Raw genomic sequence first — 27,044 nt, forward strand, 5'->3', positions numbered from 1 at the left:
AGGGTCCTCGCTAAGCCCATTCTTTTTTTTGGTGTTTGTTTGTGAAGAAGATCAGCCCTGAGCTAACATCCATGCTAATCCTCCCCTTTTTGCTGAGGAAGACCGGCTCTGAGCTAACATCTATTGCCAATCCTCCTCCTTTCCCCCCGCCCCCCAAAGCCCCAGTAGATAGTTGTACGTCATAGTTGCACATCCTTCTAGTTGCTGTATGTGGGACGCGGCCTCAGCATGGCCAGAGAAGCGGTGCGTCAGTGCGCGCCCGGGCTCCGAACCCGGGCCGCCAGTAGCGGAGCACGTGCACTTAACGGCTAAGCCACGGGGCCAGCCCCGCTAAGCCCATTCTTAACAAAGTTCTGTTTACCAAATATTCACATTTGTAAAGGTATCTCCCTCTGTGTAGTGGGAAGAGGGGGGGATGACTTTATCTGTGAAAACTCTTGTCAGGACAGAAGAAGAAGACTTAAATGTACATACTCTTGATTACTATAATTCCTGTCTCTCTGGCCACATTCTCTATAGGTGGCCCTGTAAAGCATTGTCTGACAAACATTTACATTTCCCTCTTCATGTAAATTGTCTTCTTCCCCTCTGAAATCCCAAAACACCACCCACCCCCAACATCCTTCTTTGTCTTTAGCTGAAGATAGTATTTAAGATGAGAATCTCTGCCATTGTGTTGAGAAACTCAGTGTCCCTGGTTACTCCCATGCATACATGTTATTAAACTTGGTATTATTTTCTCCTGCTAACCTGTCTTGTTAATTATTTGGCCAGCCATAAGAACCTTAAGGGAAAGGGCAGAGGGGGATTTTCCCTCTTCCCCCACAGTGTATTATATTAGGAGCTGCCAGAAGGTGACAAGACAGGAAATATGGAAACATGGGCTGTAGCTTCTGCCTCTACATCCAGCCCCTGCAAATCTTTCAATAATAAATCAGGGCTTGGAGGAATAGCAGGATTCTGAGTTCACCTTCATAGATTTTATTTAGTGGTGACAATTCATCCAAAGTATAGTGCTGGTGAGGCTGAGAGTCTCATCCCAAAGGTACCAGTGAGGTAAACCTAGACCCATGGTCACAAGCTCCGCTGGTGCAACACATGCTAAGATGTCACAGGGTTTAGTTGAGTGCATCACCACTGCTGGACGGGAGGGAGACTGGTGCAATAGTGTTACCAAGCCAGGTCTGTTTTTGCCCACTGCCCACAAAGCCAAACACCACACGATGAGATTGCAGCAGAGGAAGAGGGTTTATTAATCACAAGGCAGCCAAGTGAGGAAACAGGAGAATGAATCTCAAATCCGCTTCCCCCAAAACAGGGACTTGGGGATATTTATGGGGTAGGGAGCAAGGTGGTCTGAAATGATTGGAGGTGAGGAGGGATGAGGTAATTGATGATCTACACAAGCATAGTCAGGCTTCATGCCTCTTCGTAGCAGGTTCACAGAATGGCAGAGATAGCATGCCCTGAGGGTGGAGTTTTAACCTCTTGATGTCAAAAGGTCGCTTATCGGATATATGTCTATGTGGGCCCAGTTGATGGGTTGGTGGTCTTAACCAGCCTGAAGTGGACAAGGAGTTCCAATTCCTGAAAAAAATAGCTCAAACATCCATTACCGTGGTGATCCAGGCTCCAGGGAGATGTCATCTATAGGAACCTATTGGGAGTCAGAGAGCATATTACCTAAACAGCACAGTTAACAATGGGTAAGTTTATCATGCAGATTTAAGTCCTCGTCTTCCATTCTGATAAGTTTCTAAATAAAGCCATCCAGCCCCCCACCCCCCACCCCCCGCTTCTTCCTGGTACAGGGAATAAGATTACCTTTACAAACGAAGATTTCCTTTACCAATGTAAATGTGTCTTACAAAGCGTAACCAGCACTAAGAATGGGCTTAGCAAGGACCCTCCCAGATACCCAGAGATGTCTATGGTGACGGCCTCTTCTGGGGGCAGGCCTCCCATCCCAAACTCTTTTGGTCAGTTAGTGGGGGTGGGAGTCAAAATGTCTTTCAGGCAGAGACATATTTTGAGGTGGCCAATTCCAATCCCCCACAGTTAGTAGCTGCTTAATCATCAACAGCTAATTGTTTGCTGGTTTCAATGGAAGGTCTGAGTCACAGAATTTGAAGACTAATCCTTACTAACTGTGGACTTTGGGCCTCAGGTCCTCCAGGATGCTGGTCTAAATAATGACTGACATTTAACTTTTATATCTCTAAAGGTCTAAACTCATGGGTTCCTCCAATGGGAATGTAACATGATCTTCATTCACTTATTTAACAAATATTGATTACATGCCTTCTAGGTGCCAGACAATGTGTTAGGCTCTGGGGCTTTGATGGCAACCAAAATACAGTCCCAGCCCTCATTGATTTTAGAGTCCAATGGCACCAAAAGACGTGAATCAAATTTATCACCAAAACAAATGTAAAAATTGCAATTGTGACAAGAAGAGTTATATGGTGCTAGGGACCCTATAATGCGGGTGGGCTGAAATGACTTAGAAAAGTCAGGGAATGCTCTCCTGAGGAAGTGGCTCTTGAGCTGAGAACCAAAGGATAAGTAGATGTTAACTAGGCAAAAACAGGACTTTAGCAGGTTTTAGATAGAAGGAATAACATGTGCAAAGGCCTGTGGTAGGATGAGCAATATTTGAGAAATAAAAAGCCAACATGGCTGGAGTAGAGACAACAAGAAGGAGCATGGTACAAGATGAAGGTGGAAAGGAAGGTAATGACCGGACTATGTAGGGCTGGCAGACCGTGCGTGGTATGAGGATTTGCCTTTATAATAAGATGGGTATTTTGAAGAGATAAATCTGGTTTCAGTACTGAAGAGGAATGAAAACGGATACAGAGAAACTAATTAGTAGTTTATTGTGTGGGCCAAGCAAGAGATAATGATACTTTGAACTAGGGTGCTGCTATGAAAATAGAAAGAAGTGGATGGATTCCAGAGATATTGAAGAGGTTAATAAACATGATTTGGTAGGGAACTATGTAAAGAAGGCAAGAGAGAGAAAGATACCAAGGATACCTTTCTAGCTTACACATCTGGATGGATGGTAGTGCTCTTCACCACGAGAGAGAACACTGTAATGGGAGATGAGAATGGGAAACTGAGTTGGGTCTTGGGCATGTTGAAAAGATATCAAGTAGGTAGTTGATATATGGGTCTGGAGCTCAGAGAAGGGTCTGGATTGGAGATATACCTTAATGAATCATATATAAGTGGTAGTTGAAGTTACATGTGTGGATGAAATTGTTTGGAGAAGAGATTGAAAAGAAAGCCTATGGCTGAGCCATAAGGAATTCTAACTTTAAAGACTGGTTACAGTTTGGTGAGCCTCCAAAGGTGAAAGAGGGGAGCAGTCAGAGTGGAAGGAGATAAGCCAGGAGGGTGTGGTGTTACCAAAGCAAGAGAATAAATTCTCAAAGGTTTAGGAAAGAGATAAACTCTCAAAGGTTGCTCAGTGTCAAATAGGATGAGGACCAAAAATGTCCATCAGATTTAAAGGTATGGAATCATTGATGACCTTAGAAAATCCATTTTAGTGACATGATAGAGCTGGAAATAAAATAGGAAATAGTAGACGAGTTTGAAATTTGAAGGGAATGGCAAAGTTCTGAACTTGTAATTTTGGAGAATGAAAGAGTGCGAGTTGGCTAAAGAAACATCGTAGGACTACTGGGTAGTTTTAGAGCTCATTTGAGATTGGAGTTTGTGAATTTATAGTTAAAATCTGCCCTAGTGTGAGACTTCCCTCAACAATTCTCAGCTACTTGAATGCCAGCAGATAATTGGGTTCATCCAAGGTTGACATGCACTGAAAAGATAGAAGAACCAGAGAGTCTGATCTCTTGAAAAGGGTGTGGTAATGAAAATGATGTACCATGAAATCTAAGTTAGACAGTAGACAAGAGAAGAAAAGGAAAAGCTACTGGTTTGGAAAATCATGCATCAGTATAGGGGTACAAGGGTCCTGATAAGATCCAGGAATCACTGAAGTGGAAGTAGTCAAACAAGCAACATAGAAAGAGAGCAGGCTGTAGTCAGAGAGTGGGCTATTTGAATTAATGACTTTGGAGGTGGCACAGCTACAGTTGACGATCAGATCCAGGATCCAAAGGAATTTGTGGCTGAAGAAGGGTGGAGGAAAAACCAGGTGTTGTTACCAGAAGAAGAGTTGATGTATGCTGGGCAGCAAAAAAAACAGATGCCTTTCTTCTTCTACAGTATTGAGCAGGCTGTTCATGAGGTCGTTCATGAGGTGATTGGCGTAGAGAGGAATCCCATGAAGTCAGAGTCTTTGATGAAAGAGGAGGCATGACCTGGTGTCCGTGACTTCATGTGTAAAACAGAACTTGGAGCGTTAGTACAAGTGCCTTTTGATAACTCTTCAGACTGAAAGATCCTTGAGGGCAAAGGATTTTGTATCTCTGGTACCTACTAGTGGGCTTGATACTCAAAAAACGCTTGTGGATAGATGGATGGATGGATGGATAAATGGATGGATGGATGGTAGATGGATGGATGATGAATGAATGAACGAATGAACTACTGAGTTTGAAAATATCTTAGATAGGAATAGGCTCACAGTATTTGATGGAAAGTGTTCAACAAGCAAATGCCTTTAAGAAATGTATCTCTTTTATTCAATTACATCAGAAATGGAGCATTGTGAAAACACCACAGACTCAGAAGTCACGCAAACCTAGATTTGAATCCTGCCTCTGTGTGATCTTGTGCAAATGATTTGACTACCTTAAGTCTCAGTTTCCTCATCTATAAAATTGGGCAATGTTAGGGTGCCACCTCTAGGGGGACAGGCCAATGAAACAATTTCCCAACAGGATCCATGGGTGGTGTTCATTATTTTGATAAATTTATTGTGGACAGGGCCTAGCTCTCAGCCTGACAAAATAAAAAACTTCATTTCACCACCACATGGAGAGGTAAGCCATTTCCCAGATAGAGGCCCACATTAACCAAACCAGAAGGGCAGATAGATAAGCCAGAATGCCAATTTATTAATTTACCATGAGAAATTATTTGGAGTAGTCAAGTACTTAGCACATTTTCTCCCTGCATGCAGCTATATTTGGGAAGTAAAACCATAACTAGAAGATTGCTTGTGATCAGGTAGGGAACTTGGGCTGCCTCTTGAGTGTAGTGATGGACCAGCCATTGGGACCTTCAAAAGAAAATGCTTGGATGGTCATTGACAAAGTTTGTCTCTGTCTCCTACAATGAGTTTGTACATCTTTGCTTTGTTCCATCATATATTTACGTTTTGGAGGGCATCTTATTTTCTGCACTTGCAATGTCTTGGGGAAAGACTTACTTCAGCCCCTAAAATATTAACAGTAAAGAGAATAACACCTTCCTCATCAGTGCAGCCTGCACGTCAGCAGCGAGGGTCTCTCTGGCCCTCAAGCTCTGGATCAGGTGGCTTAACTCCCTAAGTCCATAGCCTGTGAAAGACCAAAGTCCATTCCAGACTTCAGCAAATCCTTGGGAGATTTGTGTTCTTGTGGTCTCCTCTGCCGCCTATTTCCTCATGATCTCTGCTCAGCATTATGTCAATCCAGCCGTGAATCACAGCTTCTTCACCAACTTCCACCATAATAAAAAACAGAAAATTCCACTCACACAAAACACCCATGAGTAGATTTTTCTAAAGAACTGAGAAGACAGGAAGGGGGTCTCAGGAAGGATTCATACACACACCTGATACAGCAAACTGTTTAAAATTCATATTAGACATTCCTCTTCTTCTAAAGTCCCTCTGACCACTCTCACGCCAGAGGTTCCCATCCTGACCCTTCCCACCAGCAGCCCAGTCTCACTTCCTCCCCACGTCTCTTTTCCCCTTCCCCTCCCTTCGCCCTCCTCTACTCTTTCTCCAGCTCCTCCTTCTCCAGAGGATCAGACAAGTTCCTCTCTTTGACTCATGCACACAGGTTCCACCCCCTTTCTGGAGCCTTCTCCACAGCTGAAACCCAGGCCTGGGGATGTCACCTTCTAACTGATAAAAGGTACTTTGCAAACAAAGACTGTTCCTTTCTAAAATAAATTTTCGGGCCATTTGTTGAGAAAATAAAAGGACTTCCTACTTGATTGTAAAGTGCCCGGGTTATACGTCCAATAAATAAACTTCCCTCCATTCCTCTTGTTCCTCTCCAATTATGCAATACATTGTGGATCAACAGTGATTTCATCATGACTAAGGTGTTTCTGTTCCTTCCCACATTCCTATGTTAGTTGAGAGGACACCCTCGAACAAAATTCCCTGTTACCTGTATTTTCTCCATAGCTATAGACTTTCAAAGACTGTCTGGTGCCAAATACTGGCTCCCCAACTTACTAGCTGTGTGGTCTTCTGCAGATTGCTTAGCCTCTCTGGCCTGAGTTTCTCCACCTGTAAAATGAGGTGATAGACTAGCTCATAGACTTCTTGGGAGAATTAAATTCATTCATTCGTGTAAAGTGTTTATTATGTAGTAAGGTCTTAGTAAATGTTAGCTGCTCCTTTTTTTTTTTTTCGTCTCTTTCTCCTCAGATGGTGTGACTATCAATCTAAAAGATGAGAGAGTTTAATCTTTGCACTTTAATAATCCAGCCTTGAACTAGAGACTAAAGTGGCAGGGTCATGGCTCAACTTGACCTCAAGGGCTATACCCTACCAGTAGCCTGGGCCACAGAGGATGGTCAAGCACTAACTCACTTGGGGCCTGCATTCAGAGACAGAGTGGGGAGTGGGGATATGATGAAAATATAATCCAACCCAGAGTAGCCTAAACTGGGAAAGCCAGGGACTGCCCTGGGTCTAGCTCATTTCTGGGCCAGAAGATTCAGGTCCCAAGCCTGGAGGGTCCCAGGGCTGGCCAGAAGCAGGATGACCTAGCACCACTAGATCTGTCCTAGACCAGCTGTGAATCTCTCAGTGGCCCCTCAAATTTCCCTGGTTTCACAAGAGGATGGGCAGAACTGAGCCACCACGGATTCCCCCACAGAGGATAAAGGCTGCCTTCTCGCGTCCGCAGCCTCAAGAAGAGACAGACCCCTTGATGAAATGGCCATAGTAGTCCGTCTGGTTCCGGCTGTTGTTCTCATGGCCATATCTGACTGCTTAATACTATCTTCCCCCATAACCTCCCCAGCCCCTGGAGCCTCTGCCCCTCACAGGAACAGGCTGCTTGGACTGCTTTGCTGCAGCCTCTGGCAAAACAGGGTTAGGAATGGAGTGGGAGAGCCAAGCAGGGGCTGAGTGAAACCAGTAACTCCCAAGGTGGGCCTAGGTGAGAGGGAGGAAGAGGGAAGTGAGGAAGCTCTGAGGGGGCTGCCAGACCAGCTCCACAGGGAACATCTTGAAGTGGGGAGGGCAGGGGGGTCTTTTTCTTTGCAGAAGGCAGACCTGTCTGGGCCTGGACAGAGTGGGTTGGGCAGGGACAGGGAGGGGTAGAGAAGGAGATTAGAGCTCACCTAAAAACTACCTAAAGTGTACATACCTACACAAGATCATTCAGAGTCTAGCCCCTACTTCCATGAGTACATTCTCCACATGGCCTTTGAACTCTCCCTGCGGACTTGAGTCTCCCTTGCGTGACTTCATGTTCCTGCTCATTCATGCTGCCATGGCTGTGTCATGATTGAGCAGACGGAGAGAGGCTGTGTGTTTTGACTCTCCATCCCTAGGGGTGACCCTGAAGAAGGGTCTCTCTCCTTGGTGCATTTCGCCTCTGCACTACCCTTCACTCTGGTCCTCTTTGCAGAAGTGTGTGCTTGAAGAAGGAAGCAAGGCAGCCTGGGAAGCAGAGGCCTCAGCCCAGTCCAGAGTCCAGAGCCCAGGAGACAGAAGACGAGCAACCATTACGTAGAAGGAGTCTTGGAGACCTGATTCAGGAGAAGATGACCCTGGTGACTCTGTTCTTTCTGGGGCCAGAGAGAGTGCAGTTTTATCATCTGGAGGGACACGTAGAGCACGCAGGTCCTCCCTCTCTCCCTTGGCCCTGGGGTTCCAGGCTGGAGCCCTGCAGGCTGGGGCCCATGCTGGGGCTCATGTTGGCTCCCGGCCCACGAAGGCAGGTGCACAAAGCAGGATTCTTCTCGAAGAGGCCTTTGGCTTGGAGGAAGGGCTGAGCCTCCCTGCTCCTGAGCTGTTGTTTGAGTTTTTTATTTGTTTGGTTGTTTTGCTTTGTAATTGTGGTAAGAACACCTAACATGACAGCTACCCTCAATAAATTTTTCAGCATGTAAACATTATTGTTGACTATAGGAACAATGCTTACAGCAGATCTCTGGAGCTTCTTCATTCAGCTTAACTAAAACTTTATGCCCATTGATTAGTAATTCCCCATTTACCCACACCCCAGCCCCCACCCCCAGGTCCTGGTAACCACCATCCCACTCTTTTATTCTATAAATTTGACTATTTTAGACACCTCATATAAGTGAAATCATGCAATATTGGTCTTTCTACGACTGGCTTATTTCACTCAGCACAATGTCCTCAAGGTTCATCCACATTGTCACAAATTGCAGGGTTTCCTTCTTTTTAAAGGCTGAGTAGTACTTGATTGTATGTATATAACACATTTCCTTTATCCATTCATCTGCCGATGGACATTTAGGTTGTTACCACATCTTGGCTATTGTGAATAGTGCTGTAATGAACATAGAAGTACTAATATCTCTTCCAGATCCTGAAAATAAACAAGTGGGACTACATCAGACTAACGAGCTCCTGCACAGCAAAGGAAGCAATCAACAGAGTGAAAAGGCAACCTACAGAATGGGAGAAAATACTGCACACCATGTATCTGATAAGGAGTTAATCTCCAAAACATATAAGGAACTCCTACAATTCAAAAAAAAAGTTATTACAAAAAAAAAAACCAAAACCAAAACCAAAACCAAAAAAAATAGCCCAACTGAAAAATGGGCTAAGGACTTGAATAGACATTTCTCCAAAGAAGACCTACAAATGGCCAACAAGCACATGAAAAGTTGTTCAATATCACTATCAATCAGCAGGGAAATGAAAATCAAAACCACAATAAGATATTACCTCACACCTGTCAGAATGGCTATTATTAAAAAAAAAAAAAAGATAAGTGTTGGTGAGGATGTGAGAAATTGAAACCCTTGTGCACCGTTGGTGGGAATGCAAAACGGTGCAGCTTCTCTGGAAACAGTACGGAGATGTCTCCAAAAAAATTAAAAGCAGAACTACCATAAGATCCAGTAATCTCACTGCTGGGTATTTACCCAAAAGAATGGGAATCAGAATCTCAAAGAGATATTAGTGCTCCTGAGTTTTTACTTCTCTCCACGTCTGTGCTACCCAGCTCCCGACAGCACATGGGTCCCCGTTGCTTTTAAACGTAACAAATAAAAAACCTCACATCCCAGCATCGATCCCAGGCAGAATCCTAGGCACCCCACCCCTTGCCCAAACCTGCTTTCCTGGAACAGTAGAATTTTGCTCTCTGCTTGGGAGGTCTCAGCCCATGGCGTGACAAGCCCTAGGGGAAAGTGCCCAGCGACCTGAGGGAGGTCCGGACACGCCTGGCTGTGGGGAAATCAGGCCCCGGTCAGCGGCCGCGCTCGCCGGGGAAGCGTGACGCGGCGGCCGGAGGGTGGGGGCCGGGCCGAGCCTCACCGGCTCCCCCGCGCCCGGACTCCCTGGGCGGCCGCCAGCCCCGCTCAGCCGGCGGGGGCGGAGCGCCGCCTTTTCTGTCCCGGGGGGGAGTGGCCGCGGCCGGTCACTCGGCCGCCGTCACACGCGCCCCGCGCCCGGCTCGGCTCGTGTCTCTCCTGCGCGCACCCGGGCGCACGGCACACTCTCGCGCTCTCGGACCGAGCCCGGGTCCTCCGGAGCAGCTGCCAGCGAACAAGCCCCTCCACCCCACCCCCCCCAGCAGCGAGACCACATGAGCCCCGAGGCCACCTGCCCGAGGAGGTGCCCCCGGCCTCGTCTCCAGGTGTGGACCTGGGTCGAGCCCGTGGTGGCCTCCACCCAGGTAGCCGCCTCCCTCTACGACGCGGGGCTGCTCCTCGTGGTGAAGGCGTCGTTCGGAGCCCGGGCCTCCTCCAATCACAGCGCCAGCCCGTCGCCCCGGGGGGCTCCGGAGGACGAACAGCAGAGGGCCATCTCCAATTTCTACATCATCTACAACCTCGTGGTGGGCTTGACGCCCCTGCTGACCGCCTACGGGCTGGGCTGGCTCAGCGACCGCTACCACCGCAAGATCTCCATCTGCGTGTCCCTGCTGGGCTTCGTGCTCTCCCGCCTGGGGCTGCTGCTCAAGTTGCTGCTGGACTGGCCCGTGGAGGTGCTGTACGGGGCGGCGGCGCTGAGCGGGCTGTGCGGCGGCTTCTCGGCGTTCTGGTCGGGGGTCATGTCCCTGGGATCCCTCGGCTGCTCCGAGGGCCGCCGCTCCGTGCGCCTCATCCTTATTGACCTGATCCTGGGCTTGGCGGGATTCTGCGGGAGCATGGCCTCTGGACATCTCTTCAAGCAGATGGTTGGGGGCTCCAGGCAGGGTCTGGTGCTGACGGCCTGCAGCGTGAGCTGTGCCGCTTGTGCCCTTTTGTACAGCCTCTTGGTCCTGAGGGTCCCCGAGTCCATGGCCAAGCACAGCAAGGCACCCCCTGCCGTGGATACTGTGTCTGGCACGGTTGGCACATACCGCACTCTGGACCCTGATGAGCTGGACAAGCCGAGTGTGGTGGAGCACCCTCCATCTCCTGGGAAAGCAAAGCCCCCAAAAACCATCATTGCCTTGCTCTTTGTGGGTGCCATCCTATATGACCTGGCAGTGACGGGCACAGTGGACGTGATACCCCTTTTTGTGCTGAGGGAGCCTCTCAGTTGGAACCAAGTGCAGCTGGGCTATGGTATGGCTGCAGGGTACACCATCTTCATCACCAGCTTCCTGGGCGTCCTGGTCTTCTCCCGCTGCTTCCGGGACACCACCATGATCATGATTGGGATGGTCTCCTTTGGGTCAGGAGCCCTCCTCTTGGCTTTTGTGAAAGAGACATACATGTTCTATATTGGTGAGTCTGGCATTCTTGGGGAGGCAGGATAAGGACACTACTACCCCTAGCATCATGGGGCTGATACCAGGGATGCTGTGGTCTAGGTGTCCCAGCTCAGCACCAGGGATTATACCTGCTACCTAGGAGGCATAAGGGAGACAAGATTATGTGCACCTGAGTTTATCTGTGTTGTATTGTGTATTGTGTTGTCTGTATTGGCCATTGAAATGTTACCAGAGTGGTGTCCATGGCTCTAGGATGTGAAGGGAGGGGTCGTCAGCGGTGCCTGGAGTCCGTAGGGGAGGCTACAGGATGGCCTTGGAGGAGGAGATGGGGTTGGCTTTCTTCTCCTCGGTTATAAAAAGGGCTAAAACATTAAGAAATACAGCTGAGGGGCTGGCCTGGTGGCATAGCGGTTAAGTGCTCGCGCTCTGCTTTGGCAGCCCAGGGTTTGCAGGTTCAGATCCCGGACGCACACCGACACACCACTTGTCAAGCCATGTTGTGGCGGCATCCCATATAAAGTAGAGGAAGATGGGCACAGATGTTAGCCCAGGGCCAATCTTCCTCAGCACAAAGAGGAGGACGGCATCAGATGTTAGCTCAGGGCTGATCTTCCTCACAAAAAAAAAAAAAGAAAAGAAGTACAGCTGAAAATGTCCCTTAATTAAAATCATTTTGGGCTAAGCACAAGCTTTTTAAAAATGGATAAAAATTCTCCATAAATCCCTTCCACAGCCAATGTCATAAATTCCTTGAAGGAGGTCGAAGAAAGTTTCCATCTGAGGACACAGGTCAGACAACCACAAGCAGAGAGTTCTAGACCAATGCTCCAATAGAACTTTCTACAATGATCAAAATGTTCTGTATCTGTTCTGTCCAACTTGCTGCAATGATAGAAATGTTCTGTATCTGTTCTGTCCAATATAGTAGCCACTAGCCATGTGTGGCTACTGAGCATTTGAAATGTGGCTAGTGCAACAAAACAGAATTTTAAATTTTATTTCATTTTAATTAACTTAAATACTTTAATTAATCTGAAGTCATACAGGGCTAGTGGCTAACTATTAGAAAGAACAACTCTAGATGGTTACCAGAGGCTGTCCCTTGGCTGAGGTCACACCTCTTAGAAAAACACCTAACAAAACGGCAAGATTACCTTTGGCCAGCTCCCAGTTAAACAAGCTGTGTGCTTCCCTTCCCATGACCTCTCCACGTCTCTCTCTACACACACACACCACATCTGGATAATGAATAGGGCTTGAGGGAAAGAGGGGTGTGTGGCAGCTGTGCTAGTGGATTTCTGGATGCAGTTTGCCAGAGCTCCTGGGACTGTCTCCCAGAGGTGTTCACGAATGGCAAGGGCAGATACCTCTCTCCTGGGAGACAAAGAGAGGAGCCTTGAGTCACTTCTGTGACATCAACTCCACTTCCTTGGAAACCACTTTACTCTGCCAATAAAGATACCCTTCACCCTTCACCATCCATTACCATGTCAACTGTGCCTTGCCACCTTGCAGATAGGTCTGCAGCATCTACGGCTCCATCAGAGCTCAGGGAGTCAGCCTGCCGCAGGAAGGGTGCTGGTCTGCCAACAGAGAAAGCACTTCTTCCAGGGCAAGCAACATAGGGGTCGTGGGGAGAGCGGATTCTAAGTGAGGCTTTTGCTTTGTTCTAATTTACTCTTTGGCCAAGGCTGGGCTACAGTGAGGAGTGTTCTCGTGTGATTTCTTTCCAGCTCGAGCCATCATGCTGTTCGCTCTCATCCCCATTACAACCATCAGATCAGCAATGTCTAAACTCATAAAGGGCTCCTCCTATGGTGAGTACAAGGAATCTCTCTGAGGTTCTCTGCCTGGACTGTTCCAGAGCTGCTCAGCTTGAGGCACAGGGTTCAGACTTGCAGAAGGCACACAAGGAAGTTCCAGAAGCAGCCTCAAATACACTAGGAACACACTGGTGTCCGTCCAGGGCAGAGGAAGTGAAAACAGGAGGGTGGGAAAGACTCGGAAAGTCAGTCTCTGAAAAGCCACAGTCAAAGGAAAACATGACTACCCACAGGCTGCAGGAAGATCCAGCTGGATGGAGGCGGGAGGTCTGATGAAAAGAGCCATGAAGACAGAGGGAGTCCTGGGACGGGCGAGGGGTCTCCCGAGAGCTCCCCAGAGACACAGCTAGCGGGGAACATGGAAGGGACAGCAACACATCTTCATGGTAACCTCTGTCCCTTCCACAGGAAAGGTGTTCGTCATCCTGCAGCTGTCGCTGACTCTGACCGGGGTGCTGACATCCACGATGTACAACAAGATCTATCAGCTCACTATGGACAAGTTTGTCGGCACCTGCTTTGCTCTCTCCTCCTTTTTGTCCTTCCTGGCCATGGTCCCGATTGGGTAAGACGGGAGTAGTGTCTGCTGTTTGGGCTGGGGCCCTGGGGCACAGGTCGAGGACTGTTGGACCATCTCTAGCCCATTATCATCAAGTATTATTTATTTTCAGCATTTATGCAGTGGGTTCTGAGTAGTCTCTCTCACAAAGAAAAAGTCCTCCTGTTCCCCCAAACATATTATTATCTGGCAATTTGGGAGTGCCCCAAAGTGATGAGAAATGAACAGACGGCCCCAAACTGCTGGCTCACTTCTGGCGGTTTTGTAATACAATTTATTTATGGGAACCTCATATACTTCCTGTAATCAGAGGCTGGGGTTAGAAACCCTCTTGAACTACTCAGACCTCTTTTGTTTAGCTCCTTTAGGTCAGAGTCATCCTGCCTCACTGCTGAGTAATCTTCCATCTCTATGCCTCCAAGGGCTTGGCACCTGGCAGCCTCTGTGTTCAGTGCCCCTGAAATCTCATGGCCATTGGACTGTGTAGCTCCCCATAGGACCCGGGCAATTCCCTTGACCTCTCTGGGAGCGTTGTCTCATTTGTAAAACAAAAACTCTCAAGTCTGGGAAATAACAGGCAGGAGGAAGGCTGGAGAAGCAAAGGAGAGGAACTCTGGTCCCATGGCGAGAGCACTAGCCTAGGTCATCACCAAAATGGACCACATAAAAATAGTCTGGTCTTCGACCAGCCCTGTCCGAGGGAAATATGGTGCGAGCCACAAATGCAAGCTATATATGTGATTTTAAATATTCTAGTAGCCACATTTAAAAATGATCAAAGTAACAGGTGAGGGGCCAGCCCCGTGGCTTAGTGGTTAAGTGCGTGCGCTCTGCTACTGGCGGCCCGGGGTTCGGATCCCGGGTGCACCGGCGCACCACTTGTCCGGCCATGCTGAGGCTGCGTCCCACATACAGCAACTAGAAGGATGTGCAACTATGACATACAGCTATCTACTGGGGCTTCGGGGAGAAGAAGGGAAAAAAGGGAGGAGGATTGGCATGGATGTTAGCTTAGGGCTGATCTTCCTCACAAAAAAAAAAAAGTAACAGGTGAAATTAACTTTAAGAACATATTTGATTTGACCCAATATATCCAAAATATCATTTTAACATGTAATAAATTTACAAAATTAATCAATGAGATTTTTTTTAACTAAGTCTTTGAAATCTGGTATGTATTTTATGCTGACAGCACATCTCAATTTGGACTTAATTTGAACACATGTCAAGTGTTCAGTAGCCAATGTAAGTAGTGGCTACCATACTAGACAGCACAGCTTTGGACTGTTTAGGCCCTTTTACCCCTTCCCCTTAAGTGAGGTTCTCTCATGCTTATATCAATCCCACCAGAGGAGAAAGGAATACAATAAACATATCCACAATAAAGTACAACGGATTTGATATAGATTTGCACTTTAAAGGGACCTGCCTAGGAGCACATGAGAGCTCTGCATTTCAGTAATGGTGGTATTGTAGGCAGCAGAGTAGAAAACAATTGAAGGTAGGTTGGAAGAAGTGGGAAGTGGATGGTGGTGAGGCACTTTTTTGAATTCTCACATCACGTCATAATATAGGTCCTTGCCTGCATAGAAGGTTGAGCGTCCTGAGATAGGAGCCATCAATCATGAAGGCTCTTTGCTTTGTTTCATAGTTGAGAAAAATAAGATAAGAAGATCAAACAGCTGAGAGAATTTGTGCAAGCAGTGGGCATGATTACTAGTGCTCTCTTGGCCCAGTTCTCATTTTCTCAAGGTGTGGGACTGAGCCAGATCTGTCCTCAAACTGCCCAGCTCTTAGCTCTTTTCACATGCCCCTGTCTCCATGTGAGTCTTGACTGAATGAGTTGGGCTTAGCGGGACCTAGCACGCAATGCAGACTTCTCAGGAATCCCAGCTCTTTGTCCAAGTGAGTAATGGATTACAATCTGTGCCACTTGGAAGTTATCCAGTCCTATTTGGTTGGCAATTGGTTGAAATATTCTCTTTAACCTAAACAAATAAACAAAAACCAAAAAACAACTAAAGAAAACATGTCTGACTAGTTAATGTGTGACACAGCTAGAGATACAAACAGACAAATGAAAGCAATGAGAAAATACAATAACTAGTTCCTCTTGTCGGGGGAGAGGGAGAATCTCTCTCTGCCCTTTCTCTTAAGGTTTTTCTGGCTGGCCAAATAATCAACAAGACAGGTTAGCAGGAGAAAATAATATCAAGTTTAATAACCTGTATACATGGGAGAAAGTAGGGACACTGTGTTTTTCAACACAATAGCAGAAATTCTCGTCTTAAATATCTTTTTCAGCCAATGACAAAGGAGGATTTTGGCGGTGGGGGGAGTCAGTTACAGGAGATTACCACTCAAGCACAGTAAACAAGAGTAAGGTTTATTATGTAGCTCAAGGCCTCACTTTCTACATTGACAAGTCACTAGAGATGAGCTCATCTCCCTCTCTTTTTCAAACAGAGAGGGAGATACCTTTATAAATGGAGATTTTCTTTATAAATATAAATGATTGTCTGGCAACTCTTCGCAGGGTCATCCAGAGAATGTGGCCAGAGAGACAGAACTTCTGATAAGAGGGGCTTGTTGGTGCCTTTCCTGTTGTAACATTTACCCTACGTTATCTTTACAGCCATCATGATAGATCTGTTCCAGGAAGGAGCCACCATGTCAAATTTTTTAGGCAGTTAGTGGGGGAGGTCAAATGTCCTCAGAGAAAACAACCAAGGTAAAGAGATAGATTTTAGGGTGGCCAAATCTTGATCTCTCACAGTCCCGCCTTTGAAACTAAAAGTTTCACAGTCTTTTTGAAACTTAAAGAAGTTTCATAGTCCAGAAGCTGAGTTGGTAGATTGTTTTATCTCACTGAACCCATTTCTTAGTCTTGATAATAGATCAGTTCAATTAAGTTCCTTTTGGAAGGTGGTGATGCAGGTGTGCTCTCAAGGTTACGCCTATATTGTGGAAGCAAGCAATCAAGTATTTAATAGAAGCATTTTTATAAAAGAAAAACAAGGTTAATGGTTGGAGCAAGTTGTAAAGCAGTTTTTGAGTTCAGAGGACAGCCAGTGAAGAAGAATTTTAGATGTCAGCGTCAAAGCATTTTTTGTAGTTTAAAATGTCTCGGATGGTGTCGTCAGGTCATCTTAAGTTTATATCAAGTCTATCAGCTTCAGTTTGTAAGGCTTCAGGAAAAAGGGCAGGTTCAGTTCTCAGTGATTTTAAATGAAAATGATGGAAAAAATCAAAAACATTAGTTTGGACATCTGTAGCCAGATATTTCAGGAGACTAGAAGAAATCAGGATCCAGTCTAGTCAACAGATATAAAACAAAAACCTCAAAAGACAACAAAACTAGGATCTAATATCCACAAATGTATATTATAGTTTTTACTGAAATATAATTTTTTTTTCTAAAATCACCCTCATTTTTATTAAGATAGCCAAATTAAAACTAACTAGTTTGCAAAATAAGTCTAGTTCTAATAGAGTTGGCCCAATTATTTACATAAGTACAGCAAGAATAGCAATTGATCACATAGGCTCTTTTAAATCTGCTTTGCTGGAACTTTTTATAAGGAATCTCAGATTGAACTTCAAAGGCCTCTCCAGGCCAGGAAAGCCAAGCCAAGGATTTTGTCATCAGACGTTGCCTGCAATATCTACAGATTTGGGTGAATTTTTTTCTTCTGAGGTTCCCCCAAAATATTTTGAGGTTCTTTGTACCTGCCAGATAAGTGACATTCTTTATTTATCTTGTTAATTGTTGCTTGGAACATAAGGTACCAGGCCAATATTTCTACGTGGCTTTATTCTATAAAGTCGAATCTTCATTGCTCAAAAGCTGTATGGTTATATCGCAAATATGATGTTCTAGTCACAGTCTTGGTAATATAACCAGTGTTTCTAATTGTGTCCTGTTATAAGGAGAACAGATTTTTATTGAACTTATGCAAATAACTATATTGCCATGAAAACAACAATATTCACTCACTAAGAGTTTCTAAATTCGAGGGATCAGATAGAGAGAAAAAGATAAATATTTTAATTTTACTTATAAAAATATCATTTACTAAATTGCTGTAAGTCATAGCTATCTCGGGAGAAAAGAGAAAAAGTTTTCCTTAAATCTGAAAAAACAAAACATTAAAAATTCAGCAATACTTCAAATGAAAAATCATAAAAATTACAATCATCTTTATCAGTTCATTCAGTCCTGTGTAATCCATTCTTGATCCCAATCTTTTTGTTAGCAGCTTCATGAAGTCAGTTTTTCCATCAGATTTCTGTAATTTCTTACCAAGTTCAGTTTTATGATCAGAAAGTTTGTCAGAAACTTGTATTCTAGAGTAAGTGTTAAAGTCTTTTCTATGAACTTCTCTGAAGATGAAACATATTTTGTAAAAGCATTAGTGTAAAGAAATAAGTCTGTAAACAACAAGACTTTAAAATGGCAATTGACAAGGAAATTTGGTTAATTTTGTGACATACAACACTTTAAAATAATAATAACCAGAATTATGACTGATAACCAGGACAGATCAGAATTTTAGTAATGTTATACAATTTTAAAACGCCTATATCAATAACATTAACCCATAAAATACCACCTAAGCAGGCTTATCATCACTTGTCTGACAATGTTTTCTATGTAATTTAACATACTGAATAAGTCTAATAAGTTTAGTATCTTTCTCCTTATAGGAAGAGAGCAAATTTTTTTGAGAAGTTCCAGGGCCCTTTGAAAATTTTCAAAGAAAAAAAGACTTATTTTAAGATATGAATTTTGGGGAGCTTGTCAAAAATATAAAAAGTCAAAGCAAACATAGCATTAACAGTCCAAAAAGCCTTAATAGAGAGACCTCAGTCTTTTGAACACAGGAAATTATTTTAACAGGTTTTTTTTTTTTTTTTTGGTAGACTTTCTCAAAGGTAAAGAAAAATTTTTTATAACCTCTTTATCAAGTTTAAGCAAATTATCTTTTTACGAGAAATTTCAATTTTGCACCAGCTTACTTCTGCTATTAAAACTCATTTACTTAATTAAACTCATTTTAATCTTAGCCAACTTGACCATGCAAAAACTCTTTTTCTAGAATTCTTCTTTCACAAACCTTCTATAACTTTTTTTTTATATTCAGAATTTGTCCCATGTCTTTCTTTTCCCTTCTAGTACTTGAGGACAAATTTATCTTTCTTAATCAACCAAACAAAATATTTCCATTTTTTGTTCTTTTTTTATATATCTTACTTTCCTTGTACACAGACATATTTTTCTTAATTTTTAATCACATATACTAATTAGAAATTTTAACCTTTAGAAACTTCAATTTGTAAGTAAAAACTAAACAATTATAAACTTTCTTTTACATTAGTATCTTGTGGCTTGGAAAATTTATAAACACTTTATAACTTTTAGAAACATGTTACTTTATAGTATAATCTTTTAATAAAACACATGTTTATCAATAGACCCAAAACACCTTTTAGTTTTCCTGTAATGAAAAGCCAAAAGTAGACAAACGTACATTTAGCAATCAATGTCTAATATCTTATGTTATTTGGAAATGATGATATTCAGTGAATTTTTTTTTATAAAATTTAGCAAAACTCTAAAGCTTTAAGTCACCAAAAAGAGTTTGGAAGCAGTAACTACCATAACACATAATTATTGTTTAAAGTTTATCTAACATTTATCTTTTTCACAACTATTTACTTGTTCCCAATAATTATTTAGATTGCCTATAAGACTTCATAAGACTTCAGATAAAATTAGCCATCATTTAAATTACTATTTTTGTTAACCAGTTCTGTAATAGAAATAACATCAGTTTTTTCCTACAAAATTTCATGTAATTTTCATCACTTCTTATACCTTTAAACATAGTTATCATTCAGATTTTTATCAATAGGTCTTGGTCTTATAATTTTGGACCAGGGGAGCATTCCCAGTCAGACATTTTAAAACATACTCAGGCAAGGTTGATGTAACCTCTTTATATAAAATTAGCTCAAACATTCTAACCTTTATAATCTTATCAACACTTACACTTTTACATGTTTTCAATTTAATTGTAACCTGAGTCAAGGTCTTAAGGCTAGTCAAATTTTTTTCCTTCCTTTTTTTTGGCCTTTTCTTAGGTACCAAATAAATAATTATGTGAGAGCTCTCAAAACATTTTTTTTCCTCCCAATTTAGAAGTTTTTCCAATTCAAAGGATCCGTCGTCTGGCCATTGACGAGTAGGATCTTCATTTGTATATTTATTCCAATAGTGACTCGAACCAATAAGCCTTTTTAAGGAAAGACGCGGAGGTAACTTTCCACACTTAGAATAAATCTACCATGGACGCAAGAGGCATCCCTGGTGAGGGCGCAGATGATGTAGCCCCCATAATCCACAGAATTCACTCCCAAAGATATTCAGAAAAAGTAAAGACCTTCGTTGCACAGGCGGTAAGGATGGTGTAGTGAAAACGGTGTCTCCGGTCTCCCACAATAGTGTGGGACGCCTCCAGTCACAGACCCGCTAATCTGTGACACTGGGCAGGCGATACTGGAATGGGATTTTTCTAGCACTAACAAGCAACGATGGTTAAGACGACAAAAGCCCTTATGGACTGGGCCTTTTATGACAAACTCCCCTGAGAGCTTGGCACAGCCGGACAGAGACAGTTCGGAACCCCAGTCTACTCGACTGGCCACCAAGGTGCACTCCGGTAAATGCACCTTCCGTATGGTGGAGACCAAGGAGAATATTCTCACTGGTCACAAAGCCAAGTTTTCTCAGGACACAGAACAAGACAGAAGGAAAAACCTCATCCGGTTTTTTTTTTTTTTTTTCTGTGCACAATGACAGCTTTAGCCACGCCTTAGGTCTCTTGGAGCCAGAATAATACCTAGAGGGGGAGGTGCCGCGGGGTCGGGGACTGTGTGCTTTACAGAGTACCTCGTCGTTGCACGGACATTTTCTTGCAGTTGGCGGGGGACCTGTGTCATCTACCCCATTCCGTGACCCAACTTATCCTGACACGGGAGTCTTCTGAAAGTGGCGAGCGCCCTAATGGCTCTTAACTGCTCGACCCGCGCCCACCAAATTTGCGGACTTTTTGGCTTCTAAGATGCCCTCGGCAATGGCCTTCACTTCATGTGTATATTAACCCACAGCAAAGTTTGTAGACGCCGGTCTGGTGAGACCCGCAAACTCACCAGTCTGTGGGGCCGGCCCGGACAGCAGGCTTATAGGGCCTATGCCTGCGTCCTACCCTATGGTATTTCCTTCTTATGACAAAAGACACAGACAAAAGAGAAAAACAGAGACTACCTCTGGGAGGAAAAGGGATCAAGATCATAAACAAGAGTACTCTACCAAATTTAAACCAAGAGTCACTAAAAGCCCAAGAAACTAGTTTCCCAAATATTTTCTCCTGCCAATCTAAATTTAGAAAGAGAAAAAAATTCTCACCATTTCCTTCCGCCGGACTCCGCAAATAGAGATTCCGGGAGGCTGACGTGGTAAGAAGTCTTACCTTTTTGCCGGCTTTCGTCAGGCGTTCCCGTATCTCACCATCTGCAGTAGTCCAGGGAGAAGGCAGGTCTTCCAGCCAGAGAAGGCAACTTGCCAGCCAGTGTGGCTCCTGGCGACTACGCCAAAACTGTCGGGGGAAGAGGGAGAATCTCTCTCTGCCCTTTCTCTTAAGGTTCTTCTGGCTGGCCAAATAATCAACAAGACAGGTTAGCAGGAGAAAATATCAAGTTTAATAACATGTATACATGGGAGAAAGCAGGGACACTGCGTTTTTCAACACAATAGCAGAAATTCTCGTCTTAAATATCTTTTTCAGCCAATGACAAAGGAGGATTTTGGCGGTGGGGGGAGTCAGTTACAGGAGATTACCACTCAAGCACAGTAAACAAGAGTAAGGTTTATTATGTAGCTCAAGGCCTCACCTTCCACATTGACAAGTCACTAGAGATGAGCTCATCCCCCTCTCTTCTCCAAACAGAGAGGGAGATACCTTTACAAATGGAGATTTCCCTTATAAATGTAAATGATTGTCTGGCAACTCTTCGCAGGGTCATCCAGAGAATGTGGCCAGAGAGACAGAACTTCTGATAAGAGGGGCTTGTTGGTGCCTTTCCTGTTGTAACATTTACCCTACGTTATCTTTACAGCCATCATGATAGATCTGTTCCAGGAAGGAGCCACCATGTCAAATTCTTTAGGCAGTTAGTAGGGGAGGTCAAATGTCCTCAGAGAAAACAACCAAGGTAAAGAGATAGATTTCAGGGTGGCCAAATCTTGATCTCCCACACTCTCTACAGTTTCATTGCTTCATGTGTACTAAGTAGGATGCTTTGCTTTCGTTAAGAGACGTTAGGGCCCAGGAAGGAGGTGTGCTGCCCTTGACATCTCACCCCAATGCACTGTTTAACATGCACACAGACCCAGTCATACATTCCGTGCATGAATCTTATTTAAGCCATGCAGGGTCTTCATGTTCTTACATCACAGAAGCAGGGACAGAATCTTGAACCCATCAAGTAAGTCATTGAGTGCTTATGTGAATGAGGCCCTTAAGTAATTGCTAATTCTTTCCCTCTGTTGCAGACATTTAACAGTAAAGAGACACTTGTGCAAAAAAAGCCTTATTCACTGTACGTTGGAATAACCTGGAGAGATTTAAAAATTACTGATGTCTGAATCCTACCCTCAGAGAATCTGACTCAGTTGGTCTGGGGTGCAGCCTGGACACAGGAGTTTTTAAAAGCTCTCCAGGTTGTTCGAACATACAACCAAGATTGAGAACTCTGGTATAAAGAGAGTATTTGCATTACCTTTCCCTTCCAGAAGTCACTAAATAAATGAGATTCTGAAATATTCTTGCAGCTAGAAGAGGCCAAGGCTATACCATCAATCATTAAGCGAGAGCAACAGGAAAGACCAGGAGAGCTTTCTAACCACACAAAGGAAAGCTACATCCCAGCAACATAAAAACCCAGGAAGGCATGTCAGAGGAGGAGGCAGCAGAGGAGGCCACGGAGGGCAGAAGGCTGGGAGGATGGGAGGAGAGGTCCCTGGACCAGAGCTACGAACAGCCTGTTTGCAAGAAGAGACTGTGGCCCCGGCCCTTCCTGGTACCAAAGTGAGCAAATTTCATGCTACTGTGAGAACGTGGCCTCTCCTGCTTGCTCTTTACGAGCAATTGGGAGATGCTGAGGACATAACTGTCTGGCTCTGCCCATCTGCAACCCACTCACCACCCAACAGCGCTCAGCTGCTGCCTCATGCCTCATACAGAAAATAGAAGTCATCACAGAAGATTGGCCTCAACTTCTCCCAAGTAAATCTACAAACCTACATTCATTTGTAGCCATCCTATTCTTCTCCTCCCCCCGACCCTTTTTTTATGATAATAATAGCCAACACTTAAACAGCCCTTACGATGTGCCAGGCACTACTTAAAATATTTTTTATGTTTTAACTAATTTAATCTTCCCAAACAATCCTCTGAGGTAATTATCATTATCCCCATTTTGCCCATCAGGAAACAGAGAGTCAAAGGTACTATGTAATTTGCCAAAGATTACATAGCTGATGAGTGGCAGAGACAGGCAGTCTCTCTTTCCACTGCATGACACTGCTTCTTAGCAAAGTCACTGGGTATCTGGGTGTCACCTTGCCCATCTCCTTAGACTAGAGGTCTAGAGGTCACTGCACTGGTTAGCTACTGTCTCGCCTGAATTCTTCCTACCAGAACGGACACGTGATCTATCACCCTCCCTCTCCTCAACCTCCCCTTTATAGCCAACTTCTCCAAAGGCTGGTCTGCACATGCTTTCTCACATCCTCACCTCCCATTCCCTCTTCAGCCCACTACAGTCTGATGTCCGTCCTCAACTCCACCAGAGCCGCCCTCACTGAGGCCACTAATGACTTCTTTGAAGCTGAATCCAGTGGATTCAATGTAACCCTTATCCCACATGATTTCTCAGCAGCCCCCAACACTGTGGATCACTCTTTCCCTGGGCGGAACTTGTCACTGTCACTTGGCTGTCTTAACACCTCACTCTTCTGGTTTTTCTCCTACCTCTCTGATCGCTTCTCTACAAACATCCAAATGGAAGAATTCTTTGGGGCTCTGCTCTGAATTGTCTTCTCACTTCATACTCTCTCTCTAAACAATCGAAAGCACTTTCAAAACGTCAAATTACCATTTAAATTTCCAAAATTGGGTTCTCGATGCCCTCCTAAATCTGCTCCCCCACTCCAGTCTTTCCCATCTCATTAAATGGCACCGCCGCTCACCCAGGATGGAAATCTGACAGTCACCAGTGTTCTCCCTCTTCTTCATCTCCCCACACCTCCAATCCATCAGGCTTCATTGATTCTACCTCCAAAATGTCTCAAATTCATCCTTTTCTTTTTATTGCTACTGCTACCACCTCTAGTCCAAAGCCGCTGGGTGACTGAATTAGCCTCTGAACCATTCTCCCCTCCTCTGCTCTTGTTCCCCTCCCATCCTCTCTCCCCCAGGTGGCCAGAGCAATTTCCTTAACGTGTAAATCAGATCATGTCATCGCCTGCTCAAAGCTCTACACTTGGCTTTCAGTGCCCTTAGAATAAAACCCAAATGTCTTACCATGGACGACAAGGTCCTGCATAATCTGGCCTTGCCAACCTCTCTTGCTCCTATTCCTGCCACTAAGCACTCTCCCCCGCTCTGCTTCAGCCCCAGTAGCCTCCCCTCATGCTTTTCCTCATTCCTCACCCACACCTCTTTCTTAACCTGACTAGCTGTGGTCTTAACTTAAACACCATTTCTCAAAAAGGAGAAAATTAAATCCATCTCAATCTAAATTAAATCCTTCTATTATATGCTCCCAAAGCTTCCTCTACTTTGCCTTCAAAGCATGACAGTTGATGATTATTTAGTGATTATCTGTTTCATATGCTTGCCCACTAGACTGTAGTCTCCCTGAGGGCAGGAACCATGACTGTTTGGCTCACCATGTATCTTCCGCATCCAGCAGAGAGCCTAGCATGTAAGAAGTACTCAAAAAGCTTTTGTTTAATGAATGAATGATCTGTCAGAAGGGTGTGGCACCTGCTAGCCAGCACTGCTGACCATCCACATTCCAGAGTTGCCTCTTGGCTTATTGTGAAGTCAGGGGCTGGCCATCACCATGTGGCTGTGCTGTGGTGGTCCACAGAGGGGGTCAGCTCTGGAGTCAGGGCATCCCAGAGTTCACGGGTCCTGGCTGGCTGCCTCCAAGTCTTGGCTCTCCTGTTGCCAGCTTTGTAAAATAATGAGTTTTGTTTTAAGCACAGTAAGTGCTCCTCGCTGTAGAGCCCTGGGGCTCATGGAAGGTGGGAAATCAACGTTTGGAAGTTTCCACAAAGCTTTCCATTAGAAGGTTTGGATTTAAACTCACACCCCATCTAGCAGCTCTAGGTGCTGTACATCAATCAGGAGGAGCTGTGCTCTAGCTTAGAACCTGAGGTTCAAGAGCTCAAACGTGAGAAAATCGAGGGCCCCAGAGGTTGAAGGATATGCCAAAGGTCGCACAGATCCAAGACTTCAACTCAGAGCTCCTAATTCCTATGCATCCACTTATCTGCAAATATTTTAAAACCATGTAATGATGATTTATGGAAGAGATAAAGGGGCTATGGGAAGGCAGAAGATGAGGCAGCTAATTCTGCTTGGGATTAGTGAATCTTGATCTTGAGATAAATGTGGGAGTTCATCATCAGACCAAAGTGAGATGGAAAAGGAAAATGTAGATGCAAAGGGCTGGAGATCTTATGGTCTAGAATGAGCCTGGAGTGAGAGAAGTTCCCTTGGGCCATCTCTCTCCACTCAGTACGCATTCTGATGCCATAGTGGATGGAGCCTCTCAGCGTACCAGTGATAAAGAGTGGCTAGAGACCACCTCACCACCAGTGGGGAGGAAAAGGCATACGCTCTGCCCCATTCCAGCTGTTCTCTTGTCATTCTCTATTGTGAATTCTTACAGCATCGTGGCCTATAAACAAGCCTCGCAGTTGCAATATGGAGACATCACAGAGACATGAAGGTGCTGACTTGCGGGAGCTGAAAACCCCAGCAACGACCGGGACCAGCAACTGGTGACCAAAGCAGCCCAGCCCACTGCCCAAGAAACCCAAGTTCCAGCCAGAGTCAGCCTCAGAATGACCCGCTCTGGCTCAGGGGTCCCTGGTGGGTAGAGAAAAGCACTTTCTTGGTGATGGAAGAACTTTCTCAGCTTTCAGACATCCCTGTTAGGCAGAAGTTAGGTTCTGCGGGCAATGGAGTATGAACTGTCAAGGGTTATACACTGCCATACCGGATGCTATAAAGGGCTTCAGACAGCAGCCCTTTCCTTCCAGGCACTGTCTCAGGGCTCCAAGGTATGGCTGACTAGTCGCCTGGGTGCTGTGCTAGGAGTCTCCTGTGAGAACTCAAACCAAGGCACACATTTTCCACAGCCTGAGGGGAATGAGGAAGGGATGTTTTGTAAGAACTGCCAACTGTGAACATCAGTCAAGACTTTTTAAATTAAAATAAAACCTTGGAAAAAAGTTACCTTTCTTCCCTGAGGCCTTGTGAGCTGTGAACACTCAGGAGAGATTTGGAGCTCACGCTCTTGGCTTCAGGGTAGTTTTGTTGTCATTGTTACTGTTGTTTTTAAAGAGCAAATATCAAAACCTTTTCTTTAGTGGAATATTAAATTGAATACTTTCAGTCAATAATACTTCCCAAAGTGAATGGTGTGAGGGAAGAGGGAAGAGGAGATATGTGAAGAGCCATTTTATTTTGAGGTACTTATTTTTATAGCCTATTTTACTTACATATATAAAAGCAGAATCACCTCCTAAATAAATCAACATTCGTAGTATGTGTGTGAATCATTCTTTCCCAGGTCAGATTCCCTCCATAACTACAGACATGGCATTCTTATACTGGGGTAAAACTTAAAGCTAGAGAAGGTCTTTAAATCTCAGAGCATTTGGGCTCAGAGAGTTTCTCTCTCTGATCCTGTGGCGAATGAACAAAATTTTATGGCACATCTACTAAGGCCCCAGCACCATGCTAGGTGCTGAGATACAGCAAGAACATGCCCTGGTCCTGCCCTGAGTGTGTTGTCTAGTGGGTTGAGCAGACAGAACAGCAGGCAATGATATATCCTATAATACTAACATAAGGGAGCACATAATCCATATTTAGGAGAGCAGGGAGGGCTTCTCAGAAGAAGTGGCATATGATAAGACCGGAAGGATAAGGAGTTACCAAGGCTGGAAATTAAGGGACATTCCAGGCAGAAGGAACAACATGCTGGAAGGCCTGAAGGTGAAAATATCCCAAGACATAGGAATTCAATGTGAGGGGAGCAAAGAGGGAGGGAGGGAGAGGTATAATGGAAGAGAATCGAGAGACGAGACCAGAGCGGTAAGGAGGAACAACATAAAATAGAGCCTTTTGAAGACAAGTTTGTCTTTAGAGTAACGGGGATAGCTGTTGAAAGCTTTCATGGAGGAACACAGAATGCTTCCATTTGTATCTTAGAAAGAGCACTCTAACAGCACTGAGAATGAATTGG

The 27,044-nt window shown here is 44.6% G+C and overlaps 1 protein-coding gene across 1 annotated transcript; it reads left to right on the plus strand.

Annotated features, from left to right (window-relative positions):
* The first annotated feature begins 9,843 nt into the window (after nt 1–9,843).
* Nucleotides 9,844–26,406, plus strand: SLC46A2 (solute carrier family 46 member 2). The gene is made up of 4 exons (XM_004423339.3): nt 9,844–11,067; nt 12,788–12,871; nt 13,286–13,442; nt 25,461–26,406. The coding sequence occupies exons 1-4, from the start codon at nt 9,939–9,941 to the stop codon at nt 25,516–25,518; spliced, it is 1,428 nt and encodes a 475-aa protein (XP_004423396.2). The 5' UTR covers nt 9,844–9,938; the 3' UTR covers nt 25,519–26,406.
* The last annotated feature ends 638 nt before the right edge of the window (nt 26,407–27,044 follow it).

Source organism: Ceratotherium simum, chromosome 29 (genome assembly GCF_057802395.1).
Source record: "Ceratotherium simum simum isolate JZ-2026a chromosome 29, ASM5780239v1, whole genome shotgun sequence".
NCBI lineage: Eukaryota > Metazoa > Chordata > Mammalia > Perissodactyla > Rhinocerotidae > Ceratotherium > Ceratotherium simum.

Coding starts and splice junctions, on each gene's coding strand:
- SLC46A2 (XM_004423339.3), top strand. CDS start 9,939: ATGAGCCCCGAGGCCACCTGCCCGAGGAGGTGCCCCCGGCCTCGTCTC. Junction 11,068..12,787: donor GACATACATGTTCTATATTG/GTGAGTCTGGCA, acceptor ATTTCTTTCCAG/CTCGAGCCATCATGCTGTTC. Junction 12,872..13,285: donor CATAAAGGGCTCCTCCTATG/GTGAGTACAAGG, acceptor TCCCTTCCACAG/GAAAGGTGTTCGTCATCCTG.